The 25791-nt window shown below is 36.9% G+C and overlaps 2 protein-coding genes across 4 annotated transcripts in view; both read left to right on the forward strand.

Moving 5' to 3' along the window:
* Positions 1–25791, forward strand: part of LOC139761443 (uncharacterized) — a 173652-nt gene that overhangs the window by 109399 nt on the left and 38462 nt on the right. The window lies entirely within an intron of this gene.
* LOC139761444 (uncharacterized) lies at positions 13147–17980 on the forward strand. Its single transcript, XM_071685662.1, has 2 exons — positions 13147–15222; positions 16991–17980. Exons 1-2 carry the CDS (start codon positions 15193–15195, stop codon positions 17495–17497), a joined length of 537 nt encoding a protein of 178 aa, XP_071541763.1. The 5' UTR covers positions 13147–15192; the 3' UTR covers positions 17498–17980.

Below are 25791 nucleotides of genomic sequence, written 5' to 3' on the forward strand. Positions count from 1 at the left end.
TGAAAATAAATATTATTGATTTAAGATAGTACTGAATATCATCTCTGAAAAACTACTGTATACATGTACCAGAAAATATGAAATATCAAATACCTACTTTACATTGAATTCTATTGAAAAAAACGAAAATTGCAAACTGTGAATCCTGGTGCAGTTTTCTCCTCATGGGAAATGCACATTTTAGAAGGCATTCAGTTTCAGGATGATACAGTTTCATCCATATTAAAAATCTTAGGAGAATAACCACCTTTTCGGTAATGGCCTGGAGGGTTACCAGGAAGTTTTTGGCAACATTGACATAAGCAGGAGCAGTCATTTAGATGTTTTGGTAATTGTAAAGTTTTCTAAAATTCATAAACCAAGCAGGACGTACTTGAAATGTCTTGCTTCTCTTCCTTCAGCTGCCTTGCCATCATATATACTCCAGACCTTTGCTTGTATCTAAAGTATGATGATGGGAACTGTTTCATGAGTTTGGTGTTCGATCCACGTGCTCAAAATATGTTCCATCCTCCATAATCGAACTTTGGGAATACAAGGTCTGAAATGCACTGATTACTATTCCACTTTTGGCACTCTCCTTGATCTCTGCATTATCATGAATAGTCCATAAAGTAGATTTATTAAGTTCAAAGGCACCTTATTATTAATATCAGTTGTTTTTCATGTATTTCATAAATTTTGAGCTCATCCATCTTAACCTCCCTGGTGATGGCTTTATGCTTCTTAGCAGCTCTAGTACCTTGAGAACTTAAAAGACTTTGGTGGTATGATGAAAAGGCCAAAACATGTGCAGTATACAGTATACTGCAGCACAAAATTCTATAGCACTCAGTGACTATAATAGAGTGTATCCATGCTATGTGTATGTGCACTTCTTGCATGGCAAACATAAGCCTGTGTAAATTAAAAAAGTGTAATAGACTAAAATGGTGTAAAATATGTATAAATCTAGAGGTCTAGGGGAGAGGGGGAAATTTCTGGGAGCATTGAAGAATGTGTTGAAGAGATCATTATCTGGGAGGGCAAAAATGGGTGTTTGAAGATATAGTAGTCCCAAAAATGTTTTATGGATGCAAGGCAGTTCTAGGTGGGGCTGTGCAGAGGAGGGTGGGTGTGTTGGAAATGAAATATTTGAGGACAATATGCAGTGTAAGGTGGTTTGATTGAGTGAGAAATGTAAGGGTAAGAGAAAGGTGTATTGATAAAAAGAGTGTGGTTTAGGGAGCTGAAGAGGTTGTGCTGAAATGGTCTGGACATATGGAGAGAATGAGAGAAGAAAGGTTGACGAAGGGGATATGTGCATCGTAAAAGAAGGGAACAAGGAGAATGGGGAGGCCAAACTGGAATAGAAGGGTGGATTGAAAATGATTTGGAGTAATTGGGCCCCGAACAGAGAGAGGGGTGAAAGTTGTGCATAGGATAGAATTAATTGGAATGATATGGTATAAACAAGGGTCGATGTGCTGCCAGTGGACTGAACCAGGGTATGTGAATTGGTCTTTGTAAACCAAGTGAAAGGTCTGTGAGGTCTGGTTGTAGATAGATATCTGTGGTTTTTGTGCCAACAGCATAAGAATAGATTTGAGCGAATTTGACTTTTTTTCATCTCCTCTAGTTGCTACCTTGCTGATAAGGGAAATGGCTATCAAGGATGAAATATATATACATATTTTTTTTTTTTTTTGCTTTGTCGCCTTCTCCTGCGTTTGCGAGGTAGCGCAAGGAAACAGACGAAAGAAATGGCCCAACCCACCCCCATACACATGTATATACATAAACGTCCACACACGCAAATATACATACCTACACAGCTTTCCATGGTTTACCCCAGACGCTTCACATGCCCTGATTCAATCCACTGACAGCACGTCAACCCCGGTATACCACATCAATCCAATTCACTCTATTCCTTGCCCTCCTTTCACCCTCCTGCATGTTCAGGCCCTGATCACACAAAATCTTTTTCACTCCATCTTTCCACCTCCAATTTGGTCTCCCACTTCTCCTCGTTCCCTCCACCTCCGACACATATATCCTCTTGGTCAATCTTTCCTCACTCATTCTCTCCATGTGCCCAAACCATTTCAAAACACCCTCTTCTGCTCTCTCAACCACGCTCTTTTTATTTCCACACTTCTCTCTTACCCTTACGTTACTTACTCGATCAAACCACCTCACACCACATATTGTCCTCAAACATCTCACTTCCAGCACATCCATCCTCCTGCGCACAACTCTATCCATAGCCCACGCCTCGCAACCATACAACATTGTTGGAACGACTATTCCTTCAAACATACCCATTTTTGCTTTCCGAGATAATGTTCTCGCCTTCCACACATTTTTCAATGCTCCCAGAACTTCCCCCTCTTCCCCACCCTATGATTTACCCTATGATTTACTTCAGTAGTTCATATGATTTATTTAAGGTAATTTTTCTATACATGTGGCACGACATTTTGCGTGGAGACAGTCCACCTCATCAGGTGCCAGTACTTAACAAAGTTATTTAAATCCCAACATTACACTTGGTTCCTGCTGTCTAACATTAGTTTTGTAATGTGTTACATTAGAATAGATCTCATTTCAGCAAAACTACTGTTTATTTCTGAAAGATATTCAGTTAAAGTAAAATGTACTTGATGTAAAGATTTAACTAAAAAACATGTACCATCTAGCTGATGTGGCAGACCCCTGGTCGTGGAGGCTTTGCCCTTGCATCGGCCCTTTCTTAGTAGCCTTTGATATTACATCACGTTGAAATTGTGTTTATACTCTTATTGTCTTGCTTCTTATTTTCTAGACATATGACAAGTTTATATATAACAATGTTACAGCACTTTTAAATTTACAAGTATTAATAATTAAACATACATGACACACCAAACAAATACTAGTACGGGTATTTGCGTGACTCGCCAGAAAAGGCCAAATGTGCATGACCCATATTCTCTTCATGGATTCAAGAAGAAACATGTTCACAGCAAAATTCAAGCTCCTAGTGATTGAATATGCAGAACAGACTAACAGCTGTGCAGCAGCAAGTGAATTTAAGGTATCTAAAAAAAAATGTTAAAGAGCGGAGAAAGCTCTCTGCACAACTTAAGCATATGCTGAAAAACAAATGTGCTAAGAGAGGAATTTGTAACAAGTGGCCACAGTTGGAGGTTAAAGTGGCAAAGTATGTCAATGAAAACTGACAGAATGGATATGGTGTTTCCCGAGGATCAGTTGGAATCCCTGCCTTGAAACTAACAAGGAAATTAGGCATCACATATTTTGAGGCAAACCATGGTGGTGCACAAGATTTATGAAAAAAAATATTTTGTATGAGACTGTTATTGAATTTCATAAGTTAGGTGTGAAATATTGAAAAGTTTTTAGTACCATTATTTTTTGTAGATCTATAGGTACTATGCTATCGTATATGATATGATAAGTTAGCCTGAGCTAAGAACTTCGACAAGTTGTAAGGTAAGTTAGCCTGCTGTAAAGTGGTGAGCTTCATCAGCTGAAGGCACTGTGCAGCTTTTCATTACTAATCGGTGTATGTTTTACGTTTCCATTGTCTACTGGCAGTGACTGGTAAATATTTTTCATGTCTGAAGCTAAAAGTTGCTCTTAGCCCTTCGCATCATGCACGAATTTCAACCTAATGAAATTTTTTTGCCAAAAAATTTATCTTAAAAGCTTGAACTATACATGAGTATATATGGTATGGGCTATGCACGTCTATGGATTGTTTTGTTCTCAGGGAATAAACACATTAAGTTTCCACTAGTCATTACATAGGGCATAGATTGTTCACCATTGTTTTACATAAGTTTTATTTAGCCTTTAGTTTTAGAACATTCTTACCTTGATGTCTTTTCATGTCAAGATGTTTTCTTTTATTTTCACTGACTTTATGATAAAATGATATTTGGAACTAAGTGGTGGTAATACATGTCTTAAAGTTATGACTGTTGAAGATATTAAAAGTATCCGGTTTAGATTTAGTATAGTTAAAGACCCTTTGTTTTCATGCAAATTTGGGTGTGATCTCCCTTTTTTCTTCACATTTTTTATGAACTTTGTTTTCTTCCTGATTTTTTTCTGGGAATTTCATAACTGAATGCTCATAGAATTTTTTTTGATGCCTCATGAAAATGATTTGCTTTGAAACATTAATTACCATCCATTAGACTTTTTATTAGTATTAAGTGTCATTGATTGATATAGTAACAAAGCCTCATTGATTGATATACTAAGAAGTCAATTTGTACGATAAATGAATTTGATATCGAGGTGTTTAAGTTGGTGGTGATTGCATATCCTGATTGTGTACAGGTTATGCACCTGAACAGAGTGTAATACAAGTAAAGTAGGATGGACTGATATTTTACTTAGTTGAGTCAGTTTGTTGTTTTATGGAAGTGATGGGCATCCATGCATACTTTATGTGTACAGTAACAATTGAATTATTCATGTATATTTACTACAAAATGATATCTTAAAAAGAATATCTTCAGTGGAGTATGGAGAATATGTGCACTTGCAGAACGGAAATTGGCTCATTGTATTTTTTTCGTTGTGAAATGTGGTTTTCACAGGTTTGGACATAGAGACAGAGATATGAATGTAAGGGACAGAGATGTAAATGCATGGAATGGACTTAGAAATCTAATTTCTCATAGTCCTAGCCATAACCTCAGATACATAAATTTTTATATGGGTGTTGTTGAATTACAGCGTTATGTATTGATTATAAGCTCACACCTCGTTATTTTTTTTTTCTTTTTTTGCTACACTGTGTTGGTTATATGTTGTATTTCTCATCTCATGCTTTCATTTCATATTTTACCTATAATTCTTATGTGTAAGAAAAATGAAAATAGTATCTAAGCAACTAATTACTGAAAATCATGTATAATAGTAGCAAAAACTGTATTGATGGCATTCTGATTTGGAAGAACGCCTCTTCTTTGTACCATACTATAATTACAATAATAAATTCATGGTGGCTGTATAGGATGGCACCATAGATGTCCATTCAACTAATGCTTTTATGTAAATATGCAAAAGGTATTTGCTTATTGGATGTGGGCTGTGATGAACTTCTCACACCAGATTTATAGGAGAAAAGGAAAACATACATATGATACTGACTGAAGAGATATGAGAAAAACGGCTCTGCGTGCTAAAGGAATTGCAAAAAAAATGATAAAGCTACAAGGATTAAGCAATTTTACTTCCTTTTTAGGGGCCCAGGTCGCGAGACTGCCCCCTGGGTGATGCTGAGGACTTTCTGCGTCGTCTGGAAGACAAGCCCCACACTCAAGAGCGACTCCTAGCTCCTGCTGATTCTGGATCATCAGCTTCATCGTCTTCGGATGCTGTTGGTGGAGTATTTACCAGTACAACAACTTTGGCTTCACCCACCATATCGTTTTCATCTCAGCATCTGTTCCTAAGCAGCAGCAAGTGTAGTACTAGCACAAGTATCTGTGTGAATAGTAATGGCTCATCAAGACTTACTGATAGTTCATCATCCTCCCTCATCTGTTCATTCTGTTCCTACATTGCCAGAAATGTTAGAGATTTGGTAACTCACCGACAAACTCATCACTGGGACCATGCTCAGCAGCGTCAGCAAGCACATTCTAAACAGCCTGTATCATCTAGAATGCTGACCTCGGAAGAACGAGAACAAAAGGTGTTTAAATGCCCTTACTGTAATGTACAAGCAAAAGGCCGAAGTGCCATTGAAAATCACATTATCAATCACTCAGCTGGTGAGGAGGGGCCAGAACGCTTGTACTGGTGCTCTTTCTGCACCCTCAAGTGTAGATCAGCCTCAGGTTTATCATCACATATGAAGAGGCATGAATACCAGGGAGATTGTTAGAATCCAAGGTATAGGAATACCTAAAGGAAAAACCTATTCCAGGTATGGATGAAAGATAATTGATTCATAGATATTCATTTGTACTACCTTCATTCATTAATGTGCTGCTTTTGTTAACATGGTACACAGATGTATAGTATATCCTTAGTACAATGTTGGGAAAATATGTTTTGTTAAACTGAGTGCTTTTTATACTGCACATGAAAATAATGTGTTGAGATCAGAAATAGTAAAAATATTTTATAATTAATGTATATTTTAATGAGAGTAATACAGAGCTGCAAATAATTGTTTCTCTTTCTAACTGTGACTTTGAATCATTCAGATTTGTGTTATAGGATTACAAAATCTTTTCTTCGTGATTAATTGCAAAATCTTAAAAAGAATTTCTGGAGCATTTTCCTTATTCGCACTGGATTTTTTTATATTTGTGGTAAATGGATTTTGTATCACTGACAGACTTATGGTGAAATATGTGAATGGGATGATTTTTTTTGAGGTTGAAGTTTGTAGTTATACTGAAAAGAATACTCAGAGAATGGATTTTGAAAAAAGAAATTGTAAACGGTAGTCAGTTACAGGTATCCTTTACCACTATCACTGTGCTTTATAGGAGGTACTGAACTCCTGGTGGAGGAATGTGTTGTATCTTTCAAGAAGTGATTTATTTTAGAGGGATTTTTGCTCATTATTTTCCCATATACTTTAATGATCTTTGTAATCAGAAACATGGATCAGATGAAAAACATTCCACTTATTTAATATAATGCTTTCATAAGTTAAGAATATGCACTAAGTTTGGTTATGTCTAAGGAAATGTGTTAAGGAAATTTTCTTGTGTCTTTTGTAAGAAAGATGATCAGTAACATTGGTGCTTGGCATCTTTACTAGAAAACTTTCTTTTTAACTTCTGTCTTGATTCTTTCATTTTACATTGTATCCTTTACAGATGATGGGGAATTTGCAGTTATCTTAAAGCTTAATTTATTTGTCTTGAGTTGTGGACTTATAAGTTGAAGGAGAATTTCTTATTTTTGAGCACATTCTGTCTACTTATATGTATATATGTGCATATAAACACACACATATATGCCTTTGTGGTGTAGTAGGTAGTGCTGCCTGTGAGTCAGCACAGACCTGAATGGGGTAAGGTCTGCATGGGTTTGAATTCTGAGCGTGGCAGTTGGCTCTCATCCAACCCAAATGTTCATCATTCCCCCATGGTTTGTCAATAGATGGATAACTGACTTAGGGTGGGTTGCGTGTGTGTGGTTATACACATATAAGATAGAAAATGTAGTACATATATACTAGCTTGAGAGATGGGGAACACGAGGTGTAAGACTGTCTCCCAATAGCACACAAGTGGTAATCGCTTACAATATACATACACAGGTAAAACCACATGGAAACAGAAATACAAGGTACAAGGTGTCAAAAGCTTTCACATAATTACGTTGTCATGACTGAGTAGAGATATAGAGAACCAGAGTGTATGACACCAGCTACCACTGGGTGGGGCAGGCAAATGAGTTAAAAGACAGGTGAATGGGACTAAGGCACAGGTCATCCTCAACAACTGCACCCCTCTCAAGTTACAGTCTTGGGTTAAATAAAGTTAACTGATTTGTGTAAAACAACATTTTAATCCACATTAATATCTACTATGTTTGATGAGAGAAGATTCAACAATATTTCTATCCATTGCTGAAGTATTGTATATGATAACCTTAGCATTGCTGTAGTCATACTGATAATGAGAATTGCAAAGATAAACAAATATTGCATTAGATTGTTAACCATACATAGTGCTATTTTTATGTTGTTTAATCTTAACACTAAGAACCTTACCAGTTTGACCAGTGTAAAAGTGATTGCACAGGGGATATTGTACACACAACCCTTTTGAGCAGCTACAAATTTTCTTATAACACTTTCCTTAGTGTTTTTAAATGGTTCTTTAGATTGAACTTTGTGAAAAGACTTTCTAGCAAGATTATAAGCTGAGTTTAAGGAAATTTTTTGGATACTGTAATTTACAACCAGTGTCATAGATATTGCGGAGTTCATAATCAATGAATTTTGGACTACACATGCGAAACATATGATGGGTAGAGTTGTAATGAATATACGAACAAACATTTTTGGGTTTATGATATATGCTAAATTTTATATTTCCATCCTATGAATAATACAGTCGAAGAATGCCAGTGCATTGTGCATTGTTTGTCTCAGTTTCAAGAGTGAACTTTATTGAGTCTACCAAACAATTCAGATTGGTTAGAAATACATTTTCATCTTTATAATTCAGATTGGTTAGAAATACATTTTCATCTTTACAATTCAGATTGGTTAGAAATACATTTTCATCTTTATTAGAGACCACAAAGAATATCATCACCATGCTGGTGCACTTTGATATTAATAGGTAAGATGTTACACAATATCTTGCTTCCAAAAGGTTCCATGTATAAATTACCTAGGAGGGCTGAGTTCTAGGGAAGTGCACACTCATTACAGTGCATATATATATATATATATATATATATATATATATATATATATATATATATATATATATATATATGTATATATATATATATATATATATATATATATATATTATCCCTGGGATAGGGGATTAAGAATACTTCCCACGTATTCCCTGCGTGTCGTAGAATGCGACTAAAAGGGAAGGGAGCGAGGGGCTGGAAATCCTCCCCTCTCGTTTTTTTTTTTTAGATTTTCCAAAAGAAGGAACAGAGGGGGCCAGGTGAGGATATTCCAAAAAAGGCCCAGTCCTCTGTTCTTAACGCTACCTCGCTAACGAGGGAAATGGCGAATAGTTTAAAAGAAAGAAAAAAGAAAATATATATATATATATATATATATATATATATATATATATATATATATATATATATATATATATATATATATATATATATATATATATATATATATATATATTCTTCTTTCAAACTATTCGCCATTTCCCGCGTTAGCAAGGTAGCGTTAAGAACAGAGAACTGGGCCTTTGAGGGAATATCCTCACCTGGCCCCCTTCTCTGTTCCTTCTTTTGGAAAATAAAAAAAAAAATAATGAGAGGGGAGGATTTCCAGCCCCCCGCTCCCTCCCCTTTTAGTCGCCTTCTACGACACGCAGGGAATACGTGGGAAGTATTCTTTCTCCCCTATCCCCAGGGATAATATATATATATATTTTTTTTTTTTTTTTGCTGTCTCCCACGTTTGCGAGGTAGTGCAAGGAAACAGACGAAAGAAATGGCCCAACCCACCCCCATACACATGTATATATATACACGTCCACACACGCAAATATACATACCTACACAGCTTTCCATGGTTTACCCCAGACGCTTTACATGCCCTGATTCAATCCACTGACAGCACGTCAACCCCGTTATACCACATTGATCCAATTCACTTTATTCCTTGCCCTCCTTTCACCCTCCTGCATGTTCAGGCCCCGATCACACAAAATCTTTTTCACTCCATCTTTCCACCTCCAATTTGGTCTCCCACTTCTCCTCGTTCCCTCCACCTCCGACACATATATCCTCTTGGTCAATCTTTCTTCACTCATTCTCTCCATGTGCCCAAACCATTTCAAAACACCCTCTTCTGCTCTCTCAACCACACTCTTTTTATTTCCACACATCTCTCTTACCCTTACATTACTTACTCGATCAAACCACCTCACACCACACATTGTCCTCAAACATCTCATTTCCAGCACATCCACCCTCCTGCGCACAACTATATATATATATATATATATATATATATATATATATATATATATATATATATATATATATATTGGTAAATTATATGGGAGGGTATTGATTGAGAGGGTGAAGGCATGTACAGAGCATCAGATTGGGGAAGAGCAGTGTGGTTTCAGAAGTGGTAGAGGATGTGTGGATCAGGTGTTTGCTTTGAAGAATGTATGTGAGAAATACTTAGAAAAGCAAATGGATTTGTATGTAGCATTTATGGATCTGGAGAAGGCATATGATAGAGTTGATAGAGATGCTCTGTGGAAGGTATTAAGAATATATGGTGTGGGAGGAAAGTTGTTAGAAGCAGTGAAAAGTTTTTATCGAGGATGTAAGGCATGTGTACGTGTAGGAAGAGAGGAAAGTGATTGGTTCTCAGTGAATGTAGGTTTGCGGCAGGGGTGTGTGATGTCTCCATGGTTGTTTAATTTGTTTATGGATGGGGTTGTTAGGGAGGTAAATGCAAGAGTTTTGGAAAGAGGGGCAAGTATGAAGTCTGTTGGGATGAGAGAGCTTGGGAAGTGAGTCAGTTGTTGTTCGCTGATGATACAGCGCTGGTGGCTGATTCATGTGAGAAACTGCAGAAGCTGGTGACTGAGTTTGGTAAAGTGTGTGGAAGAAGAAAGTTAAGAGTAAATGTGAATAAGAGCAAGGTTATTAGGTACAGTAGGGTTGAGGGTCAAGTCAATTGGGAGGTGAGTTTGAATGGAGAAAAACTGGAGGAAGTGAAGTGTTTTAGATATCTGGGAGTGGATCTGGCAGCGGATGGAACCATGGAAGCGGAAGTGGATCATAGGGTGGGGGAGGGGGCGAAAATTCTGGGGGCCTTGAAGAATGTGTGGAAGTCGAGAACATTATCTCGGAAAGCAAAAATGGGTATGTTTGAAGGAATAGTGGTTCCAACAATGTTGTATGGTTGCGAGGCGTGGGCTATGGATAGAGTTGTGCGCAGGAGGATGGATGTGCTGGAAATGAGATGTTTGAGGACAATGTGTGGTGTGAGGTGGTTTGATCGAGTGAGTAACGTAAGGGTAAGAGAGATGTGTGGAAATAAAAAGAGTGTGGTTGAGAGAGCAGAAGAGGGTGTTTTGAAGTGGTTTGGTCACATGGAGAGGATGAGTGAGGAAAGATTGACCAAGAGGATATATGTGTCGGAGGTGGAGGGAGCAAGGAGAAGAGGGAGACCAAATTGGAGGTGGAAAGATGGAGTGAAAAAGATTTTGTGTGATCGGGGCCTGAACATGCAGGAGGGTGAAAGGAGGGCAAGGAATAGAGTGAATTGGAGCGATGTGGTATACCGGGGTTGACGTGCTGTCAGTGGACTGAATCAAGGCATGTGAAGCGTCTGGGGTAAACCATGGAAAGCTGTGTAGGTATGTATATTTGCGTGTGTGGATGTATGTATATACATGTGTATGGGGGGGGGTTGGGCCATTTCTTTCGTCTGTTTCCTTGCGCTACCTCGCAAACGCGGGAGACAGTGACAAAGTATAAAAAAAAAAAAAGAAAAAAAAAGTATATATATATATATATATATATATATATATATATATATATATATATATAGGGGATAAAGAATACTTCCTGCGTATTGCCTGCGTGTCGTAGAAGGTGACTAAAAGGGGAGGGAGCGGGGGCTGGAAACTCTCCCCTCCCGTTTCTAATTTTCCAAAAGAAGGGACAGAGAACAGGGTCAAGTGACGATGTTCCTTCTGAAGCTCAGTCCTCTGTTCTTGACGCTACCTCGCTAATGCAGGAAATGCGAATATGAATGAAAAAAATATATATATACCTTGCTGAAACAAGAGATGGTGATGCTGTTTCCTGTGGGGCGGGGTAGTGCCAGGAATGGATGAAGCAAGCAAGTATGAATATGTACATGTGTATGTATGTAATGTCTGTGTATGTGTATGTATATGTTGATGTGTATATGTGTGTATATGTGCTATGTGGGCATTTATGTTTGGATGGTATTTGCAGTGGAATTTATTAAAAAAGGAGGTGACTGTTGTTGACTGGTTGGTAAGGTTATTTAATGTATGTATGACTCATGTTGAGGTGCCTGAGGATTGGCAGAATGCTTGCATAGTGCCATTGTATAAAGGCAAAGGGGATAAAGGTGAGTGCTCAAATTACAGAGATATAAGTTTGTTGAGTATTCCTGGGAAATTGTATGGGAGGATGTTGATTGAGAGGGTGAAGGCATGTACAGAGCATCAGATTGGGGAAGAGCAATATGGTTTCAGAAGTGGTAGAGGATGTGTGTATCAGGTGTTTGGTTTGAAGAATGTATGTGAGAAATACTCAGAAAAGCAAATGGATTTGTATATAGTATTTATGGATCTGGAGAAGGCATATAATAAAGAGTTGATAGAGATGCTCTGTGGAAGGTATTAAGAATATATGATGTAGGAGGCAAGTTGTTTGAAGCTGTGGAAAGTTTTTATCGAGGATGTAAGGCATGTGTACGAGTAGGAAGAGAGGAAAGTGATTGGTTCTCAGTGAATGTAGGTTTGCGGCAGGGTTGCGTGATGTCTCCATTGTTGTTTAATTTGTTTATGGATGGGGTTGTTAGGGAGGTGAATGCAAGAGTTTTGGAAAGAGGGGCAAGTATGCAGTCTGTGGTGGATGAGAGAGCTTTGGAAGTGAGCTAGTTGTTGTTCGCTGATGATACAGTGCTGGTGGCTGATCCAGGTGAGAAACTGCAGAAGCTGGTGACCAAGTTTGGTAAAGTAGGTGAAAGAAAAAAGCTGAGAATAAATGTGAATGAAAGCAAGGTTATTAGGTACGGTAGGGTTGAGGGACAAGTCAATTGGGAGGTAAGTTTGATTGAAGAAAAACTTGAGGAAGTGAAGTGTTTTAGATATCTGGGAGTGGATCTGGCAGCGGATGGAACCATGGAAGCAGAAGTGAGTCATAGGGTGGGGGAGGGGGTGAAAGTTCTGGGAGCGTTGAAAAATGTGTGCAAGGCAAGAACATTATCTCAGAGAGCAAAAATGGGTATGTTTGAAGGAATAGTGGTTCCAACAGTGTTATATGGTTGCAAGGCGTGGGCTATAGATAGAGTTGTGCAGAGGAGGGTGGATGTGCTGGAAATGAGATGTTTGAGGACAATATGTGGTGTGATGTGGTTTGATTGAGTAAGTAATGAAAGGATAAGAGAGATGTGTGGTAATAAAAAGAGTGTGGTTGAGAGAGGAGAAGAGAATGTTTTGAAATGGTTTGGTCACATGAAGAGAATGAGTGAGGAAAGATTGATCAAGAGGATATATGTGTCAGAGGTGGAGGGAATGAGGAGAGGTGGGAGACCAAATTGGAGGTTGAAAGATGGAGTGAAAAAGATTTTGAGTGATCAGGGCTTGAACATGCAGGAGGGTGAAAGGCGTGCAAGGAATAGAGTGAATTGGAACAATGTGGTATACCGGGGTCGACATGCTGTCAATGGATTGAGCCAGGGCTTGTGAAGCATCTGGGGTAAACCATGGAAAGTTTTGTGGGGCCTGGATGTGGAAAGGGAGCTGTGGTTTCGGTGCATTACACATGACAGCTTGGGACTAAGTGTGAACGAGTGTGGCCTTTGTTGTCTTTTCCTAGAGCTACCTCACGCGCACAGCAGGGGGAGGGGGTTGTCATTTTATGTGTTGCGGGATGGCGATGGGAATGGATGGAGGAAGCATGTATGAATATGTACATGTGTACATATTTATATGTCTTTGTATGTATATGTAAGTATATGTCGAAATTTATATGTATGTATATGTGCGTGTGTGGGCGTTTCTGTATATACATGTGTATTTGGGTGGGTTGGGCCATTCTTTTTCTCTGTTTCCTTGCACTTCCTCGCTAACGCTGGAGACAGCGTCAAAGTATAATAATGATGAAATATATATTTATTTATTTGTGTATTTATTTTGCTTTGTCACTGTCTCCCGCATTAGCGAGGTAGCACAAGAAAACAGATGAAAGAATGGCCCAACCCACCCACATACACATGTATATACATATACGTCCACCCACGCAAATATACATACCTATACATCACAATGTACACATATATATACACACACAGACATATACATATATACACATGTACATAATTCATACTGTCTGTCTTTATTTATTCCCATGGCCACCTTGCCACACATGGAATAACCACCCCCTCCCTCCTCATGTGTGCAAGGTAGTGCTAGGAAAAGACAAGAAAGGCCCCATTCGTTCACAATCAGTCTCTAGCTGTCATGTAATAATGCACCGAAACCACAGCTCCCTTTCCACATCCAGACCCCACAGAACTTTCCATGGTTTACCCCAGACGCTTCACATGCCCTGGTTCAATCCACTGACAGCACGTCGACCCCGGTATACCATATCATTCCAATCCACTCTATTCCTTGCACGCCTTTCACCCTTCTGCATGTTCAGGCCCTGATCACTCAAAATCTTTTTCACTCCATCTTTCCACCTCCAATTTGGTCTTCCACTTCACCTCGTTCCCCCCACCTCTGACACATATATCCTCTTGGTCAATCTTTCCTCTCCATGTGACCAAACCATTTCAAAACACCCTCTTCTGCTCTCTCAACCACACTCTTTTTATTACCACACATCTCTCTTACCCTTTCATTACTTACTCGATCAAACCACCTCACACCACATATTGTCCTCAAACATCTCATTTCCAGCACATCCACCCTCCTCCGCACAACTCTATCTATAGAGTTGTGCATATATATATACCTGTTCATCTTTCTTTCTTTCATCCTACTCAATTTCTATCGAGATTATCTCTTTCTCTATTAACCCTTATTTTCTATTAACCAGCTTCATTATATGATTCTGTAGTTTCTTTTTACCTTTTAAGATTCTTTAGTTCATGTTTCATCATTTATGTTTTTTAATTTATATTCTTTTCCATTCATATCTATGGATGGTCATGAGCCACATAGGTCAAAAGGAGGTGAGAGCTTGTATATATATGTATGTTAGTGTAAGCTTGGAGCAGGTTTTCTCTTAATGCACATAGAATTGAATATGACAGCATATTTAGAGTTATTAATCTTCTTTCTTATGTTCTCTTATTTTCTCAATTTTCTGCCATGAGGTGGGGGCCATAACACTGCATCTAAAGAACCATAAAGATATGATTTAGAGGGTCCAGAGAAGAGTATCCAGATTGGTACTTGAATTAAGAATGAATCTACAATTAAAGGTCAAGGATGACTCGACTTTCCCTCTTGGAGGAAAGAAGAGAGAGGGGTTTACCTAACATCACCCTTTAAGTTCGTAAATCAGTGGGATGATGTTGATCGTAAACAGTCTTTTATGATGTGCAGTAACAAAATTTCCAGAGGCCACGATTAGAAGCTTAGAAAATGAGTGGTCAAGAAGGATATAAAGAAATACAGTTATACTGTGAGGGTTATGGTTGGTGGAACATTGTGACCAAGAAGATGGCGAATGCAAACAGAAGTCTTCTTGCTGATATAGAAAAAATAAGAGATGGGGTCTCACAAGTATAAAACTTACAAGGTAATTGATTACATATGAGTAATTTCTACAAATTCAAAAGTTGTTTTTAATTCATAGCATAATGCAGTATCTTTACTGATTTAGCCAGTGTTTAATGAAATATCACCTGTGTTTAATAAAATGTGAACTCTTAATCCATTGATGTTCACACATTTTTTTCCCTTCCAAAACATCCAAGGTTTTGTACTTGTACAGATGTTTTTATCCTTACAGAATGAGAATAAACAGCATGAAAATAACTCTTGACATTATTACTTACAAAGGGGCTACTGCTCAGTTGATATCAGAGATGAGAGAGGACAGTATTGTGTTCACCTGGATCTTAATAGTTACTTATTTTGTTTTACTGTTGATGGAATGATTATAGTTTCACTTTTATTCCCTTTTAAACAAAAGGATATATGAATTGACTTATTAACTTAATTAGTGAAATTTTTATAGATATGGTTTATGCCTGCAAATATTTGCAAGGCATATATGGCAACATTGACACAAACTGTGCTTTTTCCTTCTCTGTCATGTCTACAGAATAACAGAGTGGATGCATTTGGCACCTATACTTAGCCACTCCCTACCCTTACTCAGAATATAGCCTTGAAATAATGCCAGAAATTCTCAAACTGAAGATACATGCCTGTAGATGTTGATGGACCCAAGAAGACATATGCTTGTAGAGTTGGAAGGTTGATAAGACAAATGTCCTGAGCACTGTACTCCATTCTTTCAGAATGCATGAAAATAACACTTGTAAGTGTGAAGGATTCATGTACCATGAATTTATGCATTTTTTCTTTGCTTTAAGGAATTACTGATAATGTTTTTGCTCAACATGGAGCTTGTAATTTTTACCCCAGTGCCATTATTATTATTTTGTTTTCCTAATGTCTCAGATGATTTTACTTTCATAGTTGTGTATGCATGTCCTTACTGTATGGATACACTTTGCCTTTTGCACTACCTTGCTCTTAATGTAGAAAAAGGCATTATGACATACATATAGGTATAGTGCCCTGGTCATTCTGTGCCTTATCTCACACAGGAAGTAAATTAGTTATTAGTTAGTTCCATCATTATTTATTCAGGAATAGGTTACTTATTATTGTGTTCTTTGTAATATTATACATTTGAAATTTGTGAAAGTAATGATATTTTTTGACTTACTTTTGTATTACAATTGCTGTATTGCAGATTTATTGTGAAGTATGGAGTAAATATGGTTCTCCCAATAGTTTGGCAAGATTCTTTCACTGTATTTTGATCACACTGTCTGTGTAAGAGTGAATATCTTTTTTTAAATTGCAATGGGTGTGCGAAAGAAATATGTTGCTATTTTTTTCATTATGTCTTAAGGAAAACTTTGCTATTAGTTTCTGACAGTATATGGAGAGTCTGGGCATCAGTGAATCTTTTTTTTAGCATGAAAAATGGAAACATTTGAAACTGGAAGACCTAGTTATGAAGAGAGAACTCTGGAGTTAAGTTGTTGAGGTCGTTTTGCCATTAGGCTTTGTAATGAAGTGGAAGTTAAACTGATTTGAATTTTAGAAATTTCTGATGAATTATCATCTTTTGAAAGGAAGATCTGTGTATGACATGAATATGTTTCAAAATCAGAAATTGGACAATTTTTGATGAACATCATACTTCTCCTATAGTATACATGAAGTTTTTTTTATCAGCTTTATAGAGTAATATAGAAAGTACAGTAAGAAAGAAATACTCATATGCAGAACACCCACACAAATCCTCCTCTTCTGTTTTGTTTTAGGCTGTCCCTCGACTCTCCAGCGATTACTGCAAAACTGTAGGACAGCTTCTAGCACCTTCAGGAGGCTTTGGGTCTTCACAGCAAAGGGCATCTCCAACAGCTAGAGCATTTGGGACTTCAAGAGGTGGATCTAGAATTGCTTCAGGTCACAGCTATTCTGTAGCTTCTTTACCAGCTTCAGGAGAATTGGATTCACTATTAGGTGCTTTTGGATCTCATGGAAGCAACACATCATATGAAGCACCCTTGTCATCATCATTTTCCTCATCGTTATCTTCATCCACAATGAATCAGACACAGTATACCTGTCCTTGGTGTCAGAGGGTTTTTTCCAAGAGCAGTAACCTAAAACGACATGTGTTAACACACACTGGTGAGAAACCTTATGCGTGCCCTCTCTGTCCCTACCGTGCCGTCCAAAAGGTTCAAGTTGTCCAGCACATAAGGAGCAAACACACTGAAAAAAGTAAATTGGGTAACTTAGCCGAACAATCTAGAGATAATTGAGTATTACAAAACAGAAAATATCCCTCTTAGAAAGATAACTCACATAATCTGGGTTGACTCAAATATTCCTTTGTAGTGCATCCAGAAATGTAAGAAAATTTTGTCAATTACAAGTTTAATATCAATTTGTATGATTTAAAAATGCAAATACGCAGAAAGTGTGTTGTGTGTTACAACATGTAATAAGATTCAGCTGTGTTGTGAATAGATTAATGTTACGAATGTTAAAGAATTAGGTAATTTTCTAAGAATCTTATATTATATTTCTTATTTGATTTAGTTTTGCAGAATGCAGTAGGAACATTTTGATAAGCATTTCCATGAATTTATAACTGATGAATGTGTGATGATGCAACTTTGTCAAAGAGACGTTTGATTATGAAAAACAGCATGTTGTCATTAAATTTTGTGTTAATCTACCTGTACTTTGTTTGCAAATATGCATGATATACAGTATTGACAAAAATAAATTTCAAATAATTATTTGTTTTATTGTCGATTTATGAATGATACCCCAATGGTGTACTTTTTCATAATTCTATGCCAAAATGAAATAAACAGGAAGTACAGTGAACAAAATATGTTTAATTTCATAAATAGATAATCCTGTGATGATGTTGCTTTTTTGAATATGGAAATTTTTTGCACCTGAGATTGATTCCCTTACCACTAGCTTATGGTGACATGGTACTAGAAAGACTATTTTTGTATAGGGAACTTTCCCAATTATGAAGGGTAAAAAAAATAGGAAATGAAAATAGTTCCAGTTAACCATCAAAATGCTATTGTTTCACTTTGCATCGTCCAATGATGGGACAAGAATTCTTCTTTATTTCTAAGTTACATATTCAGATGTTGAATTAAATAGCATGAAATTTGAGACTATTTTTGCTTGTGGGTTTTATTTCATTACTCCGAGTAATATTATTCATTTACCTTTAATTGATGATTTTTCAGGAGAAGAGTTGAAGTTCACACTAAAAATATTACCTTATTTGAAAAATGGAAACTTTTTTCTTTCCAACTGTAGACAATATAGTCATTTTTGAAGCAAAGTGTACGTTTTACTTTTGTGTAATTGTGAATTTCATCGTAATACGTCCCCAGAAATGTATTTTCACAGCTCTGGGAGTATAGTCTTGGCTGTGAATGGTGGTCAGATGTCTTGAATTATTTGTGATTACTCACTCCTTGTTTTCATTGGTTTCATCCTCTCATCAATGGGCATGATGGGATCCAATATATTTTAAGTGTAGTGGGTTGAATTCTTATCCATTTGTTGAGGGTCCTTTTGCACTGGAGATAATTTTGCTTCAGATCCCTTTCATGTGCAGTGTTAGAGTATGTAAAATTCTGTTAGTTCTGATTTATGCAATGAAAAAAAGTTATTTCAGTATCATAGGTACCATTAATATATCTCAGTTTGTTAGATGAAATACATGACCACAAGTTATAGAAAAGATAATTTTTTTTTTGTTCACAATGACTCTATTTAAAGCAGGTTTAACTGATTTTACACATATAGCATATTTTACATTGACTTTTCTGGGTTATTCATAAGTGAATCTTGATGATTCAAAGCCCCTAAAAGTATTTGTTTCATCTTACTGCTTATTGTCACCCACAGTCACATCTTACTGATTATGTATACCTCAAGCAACATAATTCTAAACAGTTCTTGTCAAACTTTAGGTTAACATGAAATCATTTTCACATCTTGCCACAACATGAAGCATATGAAAGGCTTTATGCCATCACCCTTTAGGTCCGTCTGTCTCTTTGTCTGGCTTTTAACTCATTCCTGTTATCATGGTATCTCAGGCACAATATATGGTGAAATGTTATGTGTATATATTGTAGGTACCTCGTATGAAGTGAAGGTGATGGACGTAAGATATTGGAGCATAAAGTTGCTTGAGTTTTTGTATTGAGTTGGAAATGTATTGTCACCACATTCAGCATGTATGAGATATTGTCTTCTCCCATGTGTCTCTGTCTGTCTGTGGGCGTATTGTAATAACTCAACAATAAGAAATGACAGAAATTTCATGCTCATGCTATAAGTACACCATCCGGAGATCAGTCTTGGGGAACATAGTTACATAGATTTGAACAAGTAGGTAAACCAAATTATTTCCAGTGCTGTATATGTCAGGAGTGCTTAATTGTTAGAAATTGAAATACCTAACATATATGAAAAAAAAGAAAAGTAATGACAAATTTTTGCAAATTAATGGACACAGTATTGTTTATTTACTTCCTTATATATAACCTTTTTCATGTGTAACTGATTTTTTTTTGTCCCACTTAGTGTGCAGAAAACAGCCTTTCTTTATTATTTATGGAGAACGCAAAGGATAAAACCCATTTTTTTAATGAGTTAAAATTTCACTATTTCTAGTTTAGGAAAACTTTATTTATTGAATTAGCCAATTCTAAGTATGCAAAAAATTTGGCTTCATTATTTGAATGATTAAGTGCACATAAAGAATCAAACTTATTGTTGTTTCTTTGAATTATGAATTAATTGTTTCGAGTTGAGAAAAAAAATTATTTACTGGATTTGGCAATCCTGGATAGAAGCAGTGGGGGCATAGTTGGTACATGATGGTGGGTGTTAAAGATGGCAATGGGCTTTATGGGCAGAGATGGGTTCCACAGGTGAGGTGAGTTCTGAGAGGTATGTGACCATCTATCTTGATCACTAGCAGGATACTGGAGCCTACAGGCAATTCTGATGACTTATCCTATGTTTGGCTTGCCATCTGTGGCCGACGAACAGAGCCTGCATGGTGCACAGAATTCAACTTGACAGAAAATTACCCGTGTAAATTAACACCACTTCCACTTAGCTGTGTAAAGCATCAATTGATACTAGTATCAGTGCGGGGGTTAACTTATGGTGGAATATTAGGTAACACATTCTACTAGGTCTTCCCTTCCCCCCCAAAAAAAATGACTTAGGGACATAGTATCTTTTTTAGAATTACATTAATCCATATTTACTAAAGGTGAAGACTGTTTTTACTGTATTGATTGCATTGTGACTTATTTATTTTGATTTGACTTATTGTAAATCTTCATATTCACTGTGAATATTTTGAATTATTAAATAGATTGCAATGTTTTTATATACTGCTGAACTTACCATGCAGTTTCTTGACTTATTAGACATAACCATTTGCAATAGGTGAATGAAATTAACCATTTGCAATAGGTGAATGAAATTTATTAGTTACATATTTTTTAATTCTGTATTCTGTAAGAGCATAATGTTGTATCTACCTCATGATTTTATTGAACTTGTGTTTATTTTTAATGTATATATGTTTCATTTCATTATTAACTTAGCATTTTTGATGAAGGTGTGTGTGATAAAGCTTAGTATTGATAAATGCATTGAAGTTTGCACACATATGTTGCTCACTTATTTATAGAAGGATTTTATTGGGTACTTGGAAGTAGAAAGTAACTGGCTTATTCATTCACTCTAAACCGTTTCTTTTTCTGTTTCTTTTCAATTGATATGCAGAAGGTAGTTCATGTGACTGTTTAATGTGGTCGTATGTCTTAGTTTTCCCTCTTGACGTGAGTGGCGCTGGATTCTCAAGTCCTGCCCTTCTGTCTGTTCTAGGGCACACGGCATGGCGTAGGTGACCAACATCAGTTCGTGGGACTGCACATCCAACATCGGCATGCCCAACACACTGAGCGTCAACTTGAACAGCATCACCCAAAGAATCAAAGAAGTTCTCTTCCTCATTTATCTTTTAAAAGAGGCAACACTCATTCTGATCCTCCTCATAAAGGAACTAGAATAGTCTCAGAGCAGAGTGATGTTCAGAAGGGCAGTGAATCCAGCTCTCTTGGACTAGGAAATAATGCTTCCCAGAGTGCTAATCAAATAATGGAAGATCTGATGAGAAGTGCAGGAGGGCCGTTGGATGAATCTGGTTTAACTCAGCAAGCTTCTCACTATAAGGCTGCTCAGGCTAATGAAAATAGTGCAGACATTCTTTTTAAAGGCACAAATTTGGGTGAGAATTCCAACAGCTCCCAAGACATTCAGATTTCCCTGGATAACCACATATTGCTTGAAAGCTCACCTCATAGATATTCTCAACAACACAGTTCTATTACTGATCAACCAGGGGAAAACCTAACAGTGCCAGAAAATGCTTCAGGTGAACATCAACAAATTAAGCAGTTGATGGGTTATGAGAGTGTCTCTAAGTATGTGTGTCAGTGGTGTGGAAGGAACTTTGACCGGATATCCAACCTGAAGCGCCATGTTCTCCTCCACTCAGGTATAAAACCTTTTAAGTGTTTGTACTGCAACTACCGTGCCACACAGAAAGCTAATGTAGTGCAGCACCTAGCAAGTCGACATAGGGATGAAATGAGAGCATTGTTGCATAATAATATAAATGTAAATGATATCCTTGTACCTTCTGGCCCAATGAAAAGATAGAATATGCTTAAAAGATACTTATTGAAAGCAGAGTATAAGGAATTACATTAACCTGTGTGAGAAATTTTAGATGGAGTAAGCATATGTTTTCACATTCAAAGTTTTTTTGATATAGTATACAAGCAGTGTGTAGTTACTTAGATATTTTCCAGTTGAGTGCTGTACTTGTATTTTCTAGCTTTCAGGAAAAGTTGTTCATTGGCATTTTTTATTTATGTCTGTTAAACTCATTTTACTGTCATATGTGTTGTCAGTAAGTACAGCTTACCATGAACTCATGTATAATTTATATGATTTTTAGATGAATAACTTTTATTAGTTAAGATGAGCTGAATATATTTGGACTGTACATGATATCTGCTTCGAATGTGAATAAGGTGTGAATTAGATGTATAAATAGTAAATGTGCACTAAAATATTTTCCAGAATTGTAGTAGATATTTGATATATAAAGAGTGTGTTGAAGGTTACGAAACAGTAGAAGAAATTTCCAGGGAAGAGTGGTTGGTGGTATTAAGAGACAGCCATTGGTAGTGATTTTAGTTCTGACTGTGGTGTTAGTTTTAGACATATTGTTATTGACATAGTTGTAGCTGACTAATGTCTTTATATTAAAGTTCATAGAAGTACAGGCAAGGTAGAGTTTTTAGTTGTTTTAAGTAAGGATGATAACTTAAGAATACTGACTGCTTCTGCTTGATGTGTTCAGTCTATGAATTCAGTGGAGGTAAGAAAAATTTTTGTTAAAGACAAGTAAGGCAGTGCCAACAAAGTTATAATAGAAAATTATTGGAAAGTGTTTTTTTTGTGTTTATTATCAGTACAGTTTGAGATTCTTTTACTATATCCAGTCTCAAATAACTGATCCTCAAAAACTCATTGAAAAAAGATTTGTTAAAATAAGTAAAATAGCAAATGAATAAGCAGTAGCTGTTGTTATTTGATCATGTTCTGAACCTCCAAAAAAAGTCTCTAACTTTTCAACTCATATATAGTTATATTTTCTTGCAGAGGAAGCAAGTGAGAGAGAGAAGTAAGAGAGGCCTACTCTCTTTTGGAAATGATGTAGTATCCCCATAATACCTTGTGTGTAAACCCATCGTCCTACCTTAAAGCTAGGATCGCCTTACATAGACCACTGCTTGCCAGTGGCTGACGTCACAAATATAGTCAAAATATACATAAATGGGCAGAACTAAATCATTCTCTTAACCACAAAATACATTAGAGGAAGTTGAAGAGAGTAACAATTGAAGGACTCATTAGAAAGAATAAGAGAGATTTGTTCACTGACCCTTTCTTATGGAAGTAGTTTTTCAGAAACTCAAGAACTCATTTCTTCCTTAGAGGGATCAACCACAGAGCAAGAAAAAAGAAGCCACAGCTGCATGGGGGCCACTGGAAAACTCAAACATATTGTAGAATTTGATAAGCCTGGTAGACCTCTTAAAGCCACATAAGGAGTGTTCTGCATAGCTTGACTTGGGTATTAATGGATGATATTGCTGGCAGAGCTCCACAGGCCTCTGTGACCAATATCCTTCAGCAAGAGACTCCCAAAAAGGCTTGAGTGGAGGTTAGTAACATCAGGGGTAAGGGCATCTAAGAAAGTTTGGGACTTTGTAATGTGTGTGGTATTGTTCACTGATGAAAGGAAGTTTGGAAGCAAAGGAGATAAAAAGTTGATTACCCAAGTAATTGAATGCTGAATTTGCTATATTATCCTTCATTAGAAATTTGGGATTAGGGAAAATCCTTACCCAATATCATGAAAATTGAGGGGGTCCTTGCAATGAGACATTTTATGAAAATCATTTAATCTGTGCAACAAGGCTAGAGCTATGAGAAAGGCATGGATATGAAGTTCCGAGTCTTGGGTCCCACCTTGAAGGATGTATGCTTTTTGAACCCAGGAGAGATGGGAATGTGCCTTACAGTATATTGTTAATCAGTGCTTAATTCCCAGATTTATGTTGGAAGGACCCATTTTTCCTTTTAAATGGTTCAAAAGAGAGGGGACCATGAACAATAAGGAAGGAGACAATATATAGAATATTAATGATTTGAGATTGAAGTAAGTCAGCCATCTCTAAGTCAAGAAATCATTTGTGGAAAATGAGCAGAAACTTGGAATAGTAAACAGCTCAAAGTAGGGATGTTTGGCAAGGTGTTCTGGAGCAGGAAATACTAGGCAAGGTGTTGGTTTAGGGTGAAACCACTGAACGAGGAAATGATACGAGATAGAAACTGGTGGGCAAGAGAGTAGATCAGAGTTTGAAGTGACATGGGAATGTTTTAGGTGGAACCCTTTAAGAATGAGGGAAGTGTGGATCATTAGGCTAAAGAAACATCTTAGTTTGTGAACAGCAATGCCAGGGAACATATCAAAAGTGAGCTGCTAAATACTACTTTGAAGATATACTTTGTAACCCTTCCCAAATGTTTTATGATAAACATAAAGCTAAAAAGGTAATGTATGTATAAAATTCAATATGGTTGGACAATCTAAACAAACTGCAATAAGCAGGAAATGTGATGATAGAAAATGTTAGGGATATAAAAGTTCACATACTTTATATTTTTAGAGTTTTGTACTTAGAATGTTTGAGAAGTAAAGGTACTGGAATACAAACATGATTAAGATAAGGTGGTAAGTTACAGCAGGGGCCTGAGACAAGATGAGTGCAAGCAATACAGTATATGCAATGAAAGTTTAGGTGCAGAGAACTTCAAGGAAGTGGATTGCTTTAAGGAGCTGGAAGTGGATATGACAGTAGATGGAACAGGGAGGCTGATGTGAGTCATAGGATGGAAGGGAGTTAAGATTTTGGCTGCATTAAAGAGTGTTAGGAAGGAAAGGTCATTGCTTGAAATGACAAATATAGGTCTGACAGTATAGTAGTACAGGCAATGTTGTATGGATGTATGTATTAGGGGTTTGAAAACAAAAGAAAGGAAGATGAAGTGAACTGGCTGGAAATGAAGTGTTTAAGGACAATATGTAGTGTGATGTGGGTTGATCGTGTAAGGATTGACAGTCTTAAGAGAGAGGTGTGGTAGTAAGTGCAGTCAGATTTGAGTGTGTCAACCAGGTTGAGCTAAATGTTTTGAACAAATAGAGTGGATACATGAAGAAAGATGAATTAAGAGGATCATTATTTCAAAAAAGGACAGAGCATGAGGGAGGTGGAGACTAAGAAGGAGTGAACATTCAGAAGGGCATGCGGTATGCATCAAATAAAATGAATTGGATCGATATGGTAATTGTAGGGTTGACATGTCAGTGGCCTAAGTCAAAACAGAAGCAGTTGAAATAAACCCTGGAGTTAGTCTGTGGGATTTGCTGTGGATTACAGGCCCTGATTTTGGTGCAGTATGTGTGATAACTAGGAAATGCATATTTGAGAATGACAATGATGTTACCTCAGTGAGATGGGAAAGACAATTATCAAAAAAATCATGTAAACATTCATTGCATGTGTAGTCATTTCCACATTCCTGATTATCTTTCTGTGATGAATTAGCTTATAAAGTTTTATTACTCATGCCCCTTTGATCCTTGTAAGATGAATAAGTATGAAGAGCATAACGCAATGTATCGGCAAATTGACAAAAAATTTGAGAACACTTAGTTTTCTGTGCATCATTAGTTAAAGTCTAAATGCATTATACCCTCTTGGGGAAATAAAGATTGGTTATGAACCCACAAGACAGACTGGATTGATGATTATTTACGTGCAGAATTTTATTCATTTCAAAATTGAGAAGACACTCTTAGGCATGGCTTACGACTAAAGTGCAATATAAGCCGGTTACACCACGT

Source organism: Panulirus ornatus, chromosome 40 (genome assembly GCF_036320965.1).
Source record: "Panulirus ornatus isolate Po-2019 chromosome 40, ASM3632096v1, whole genome shotgun sequence".
Taxonomy (NCBI): domain Eukaryota; kingdom Metazoa; phylum Arthropoda; class Malacostraca; order Decapoda; family Palinuridae; genus Panulirus; species Panulirus ornatus.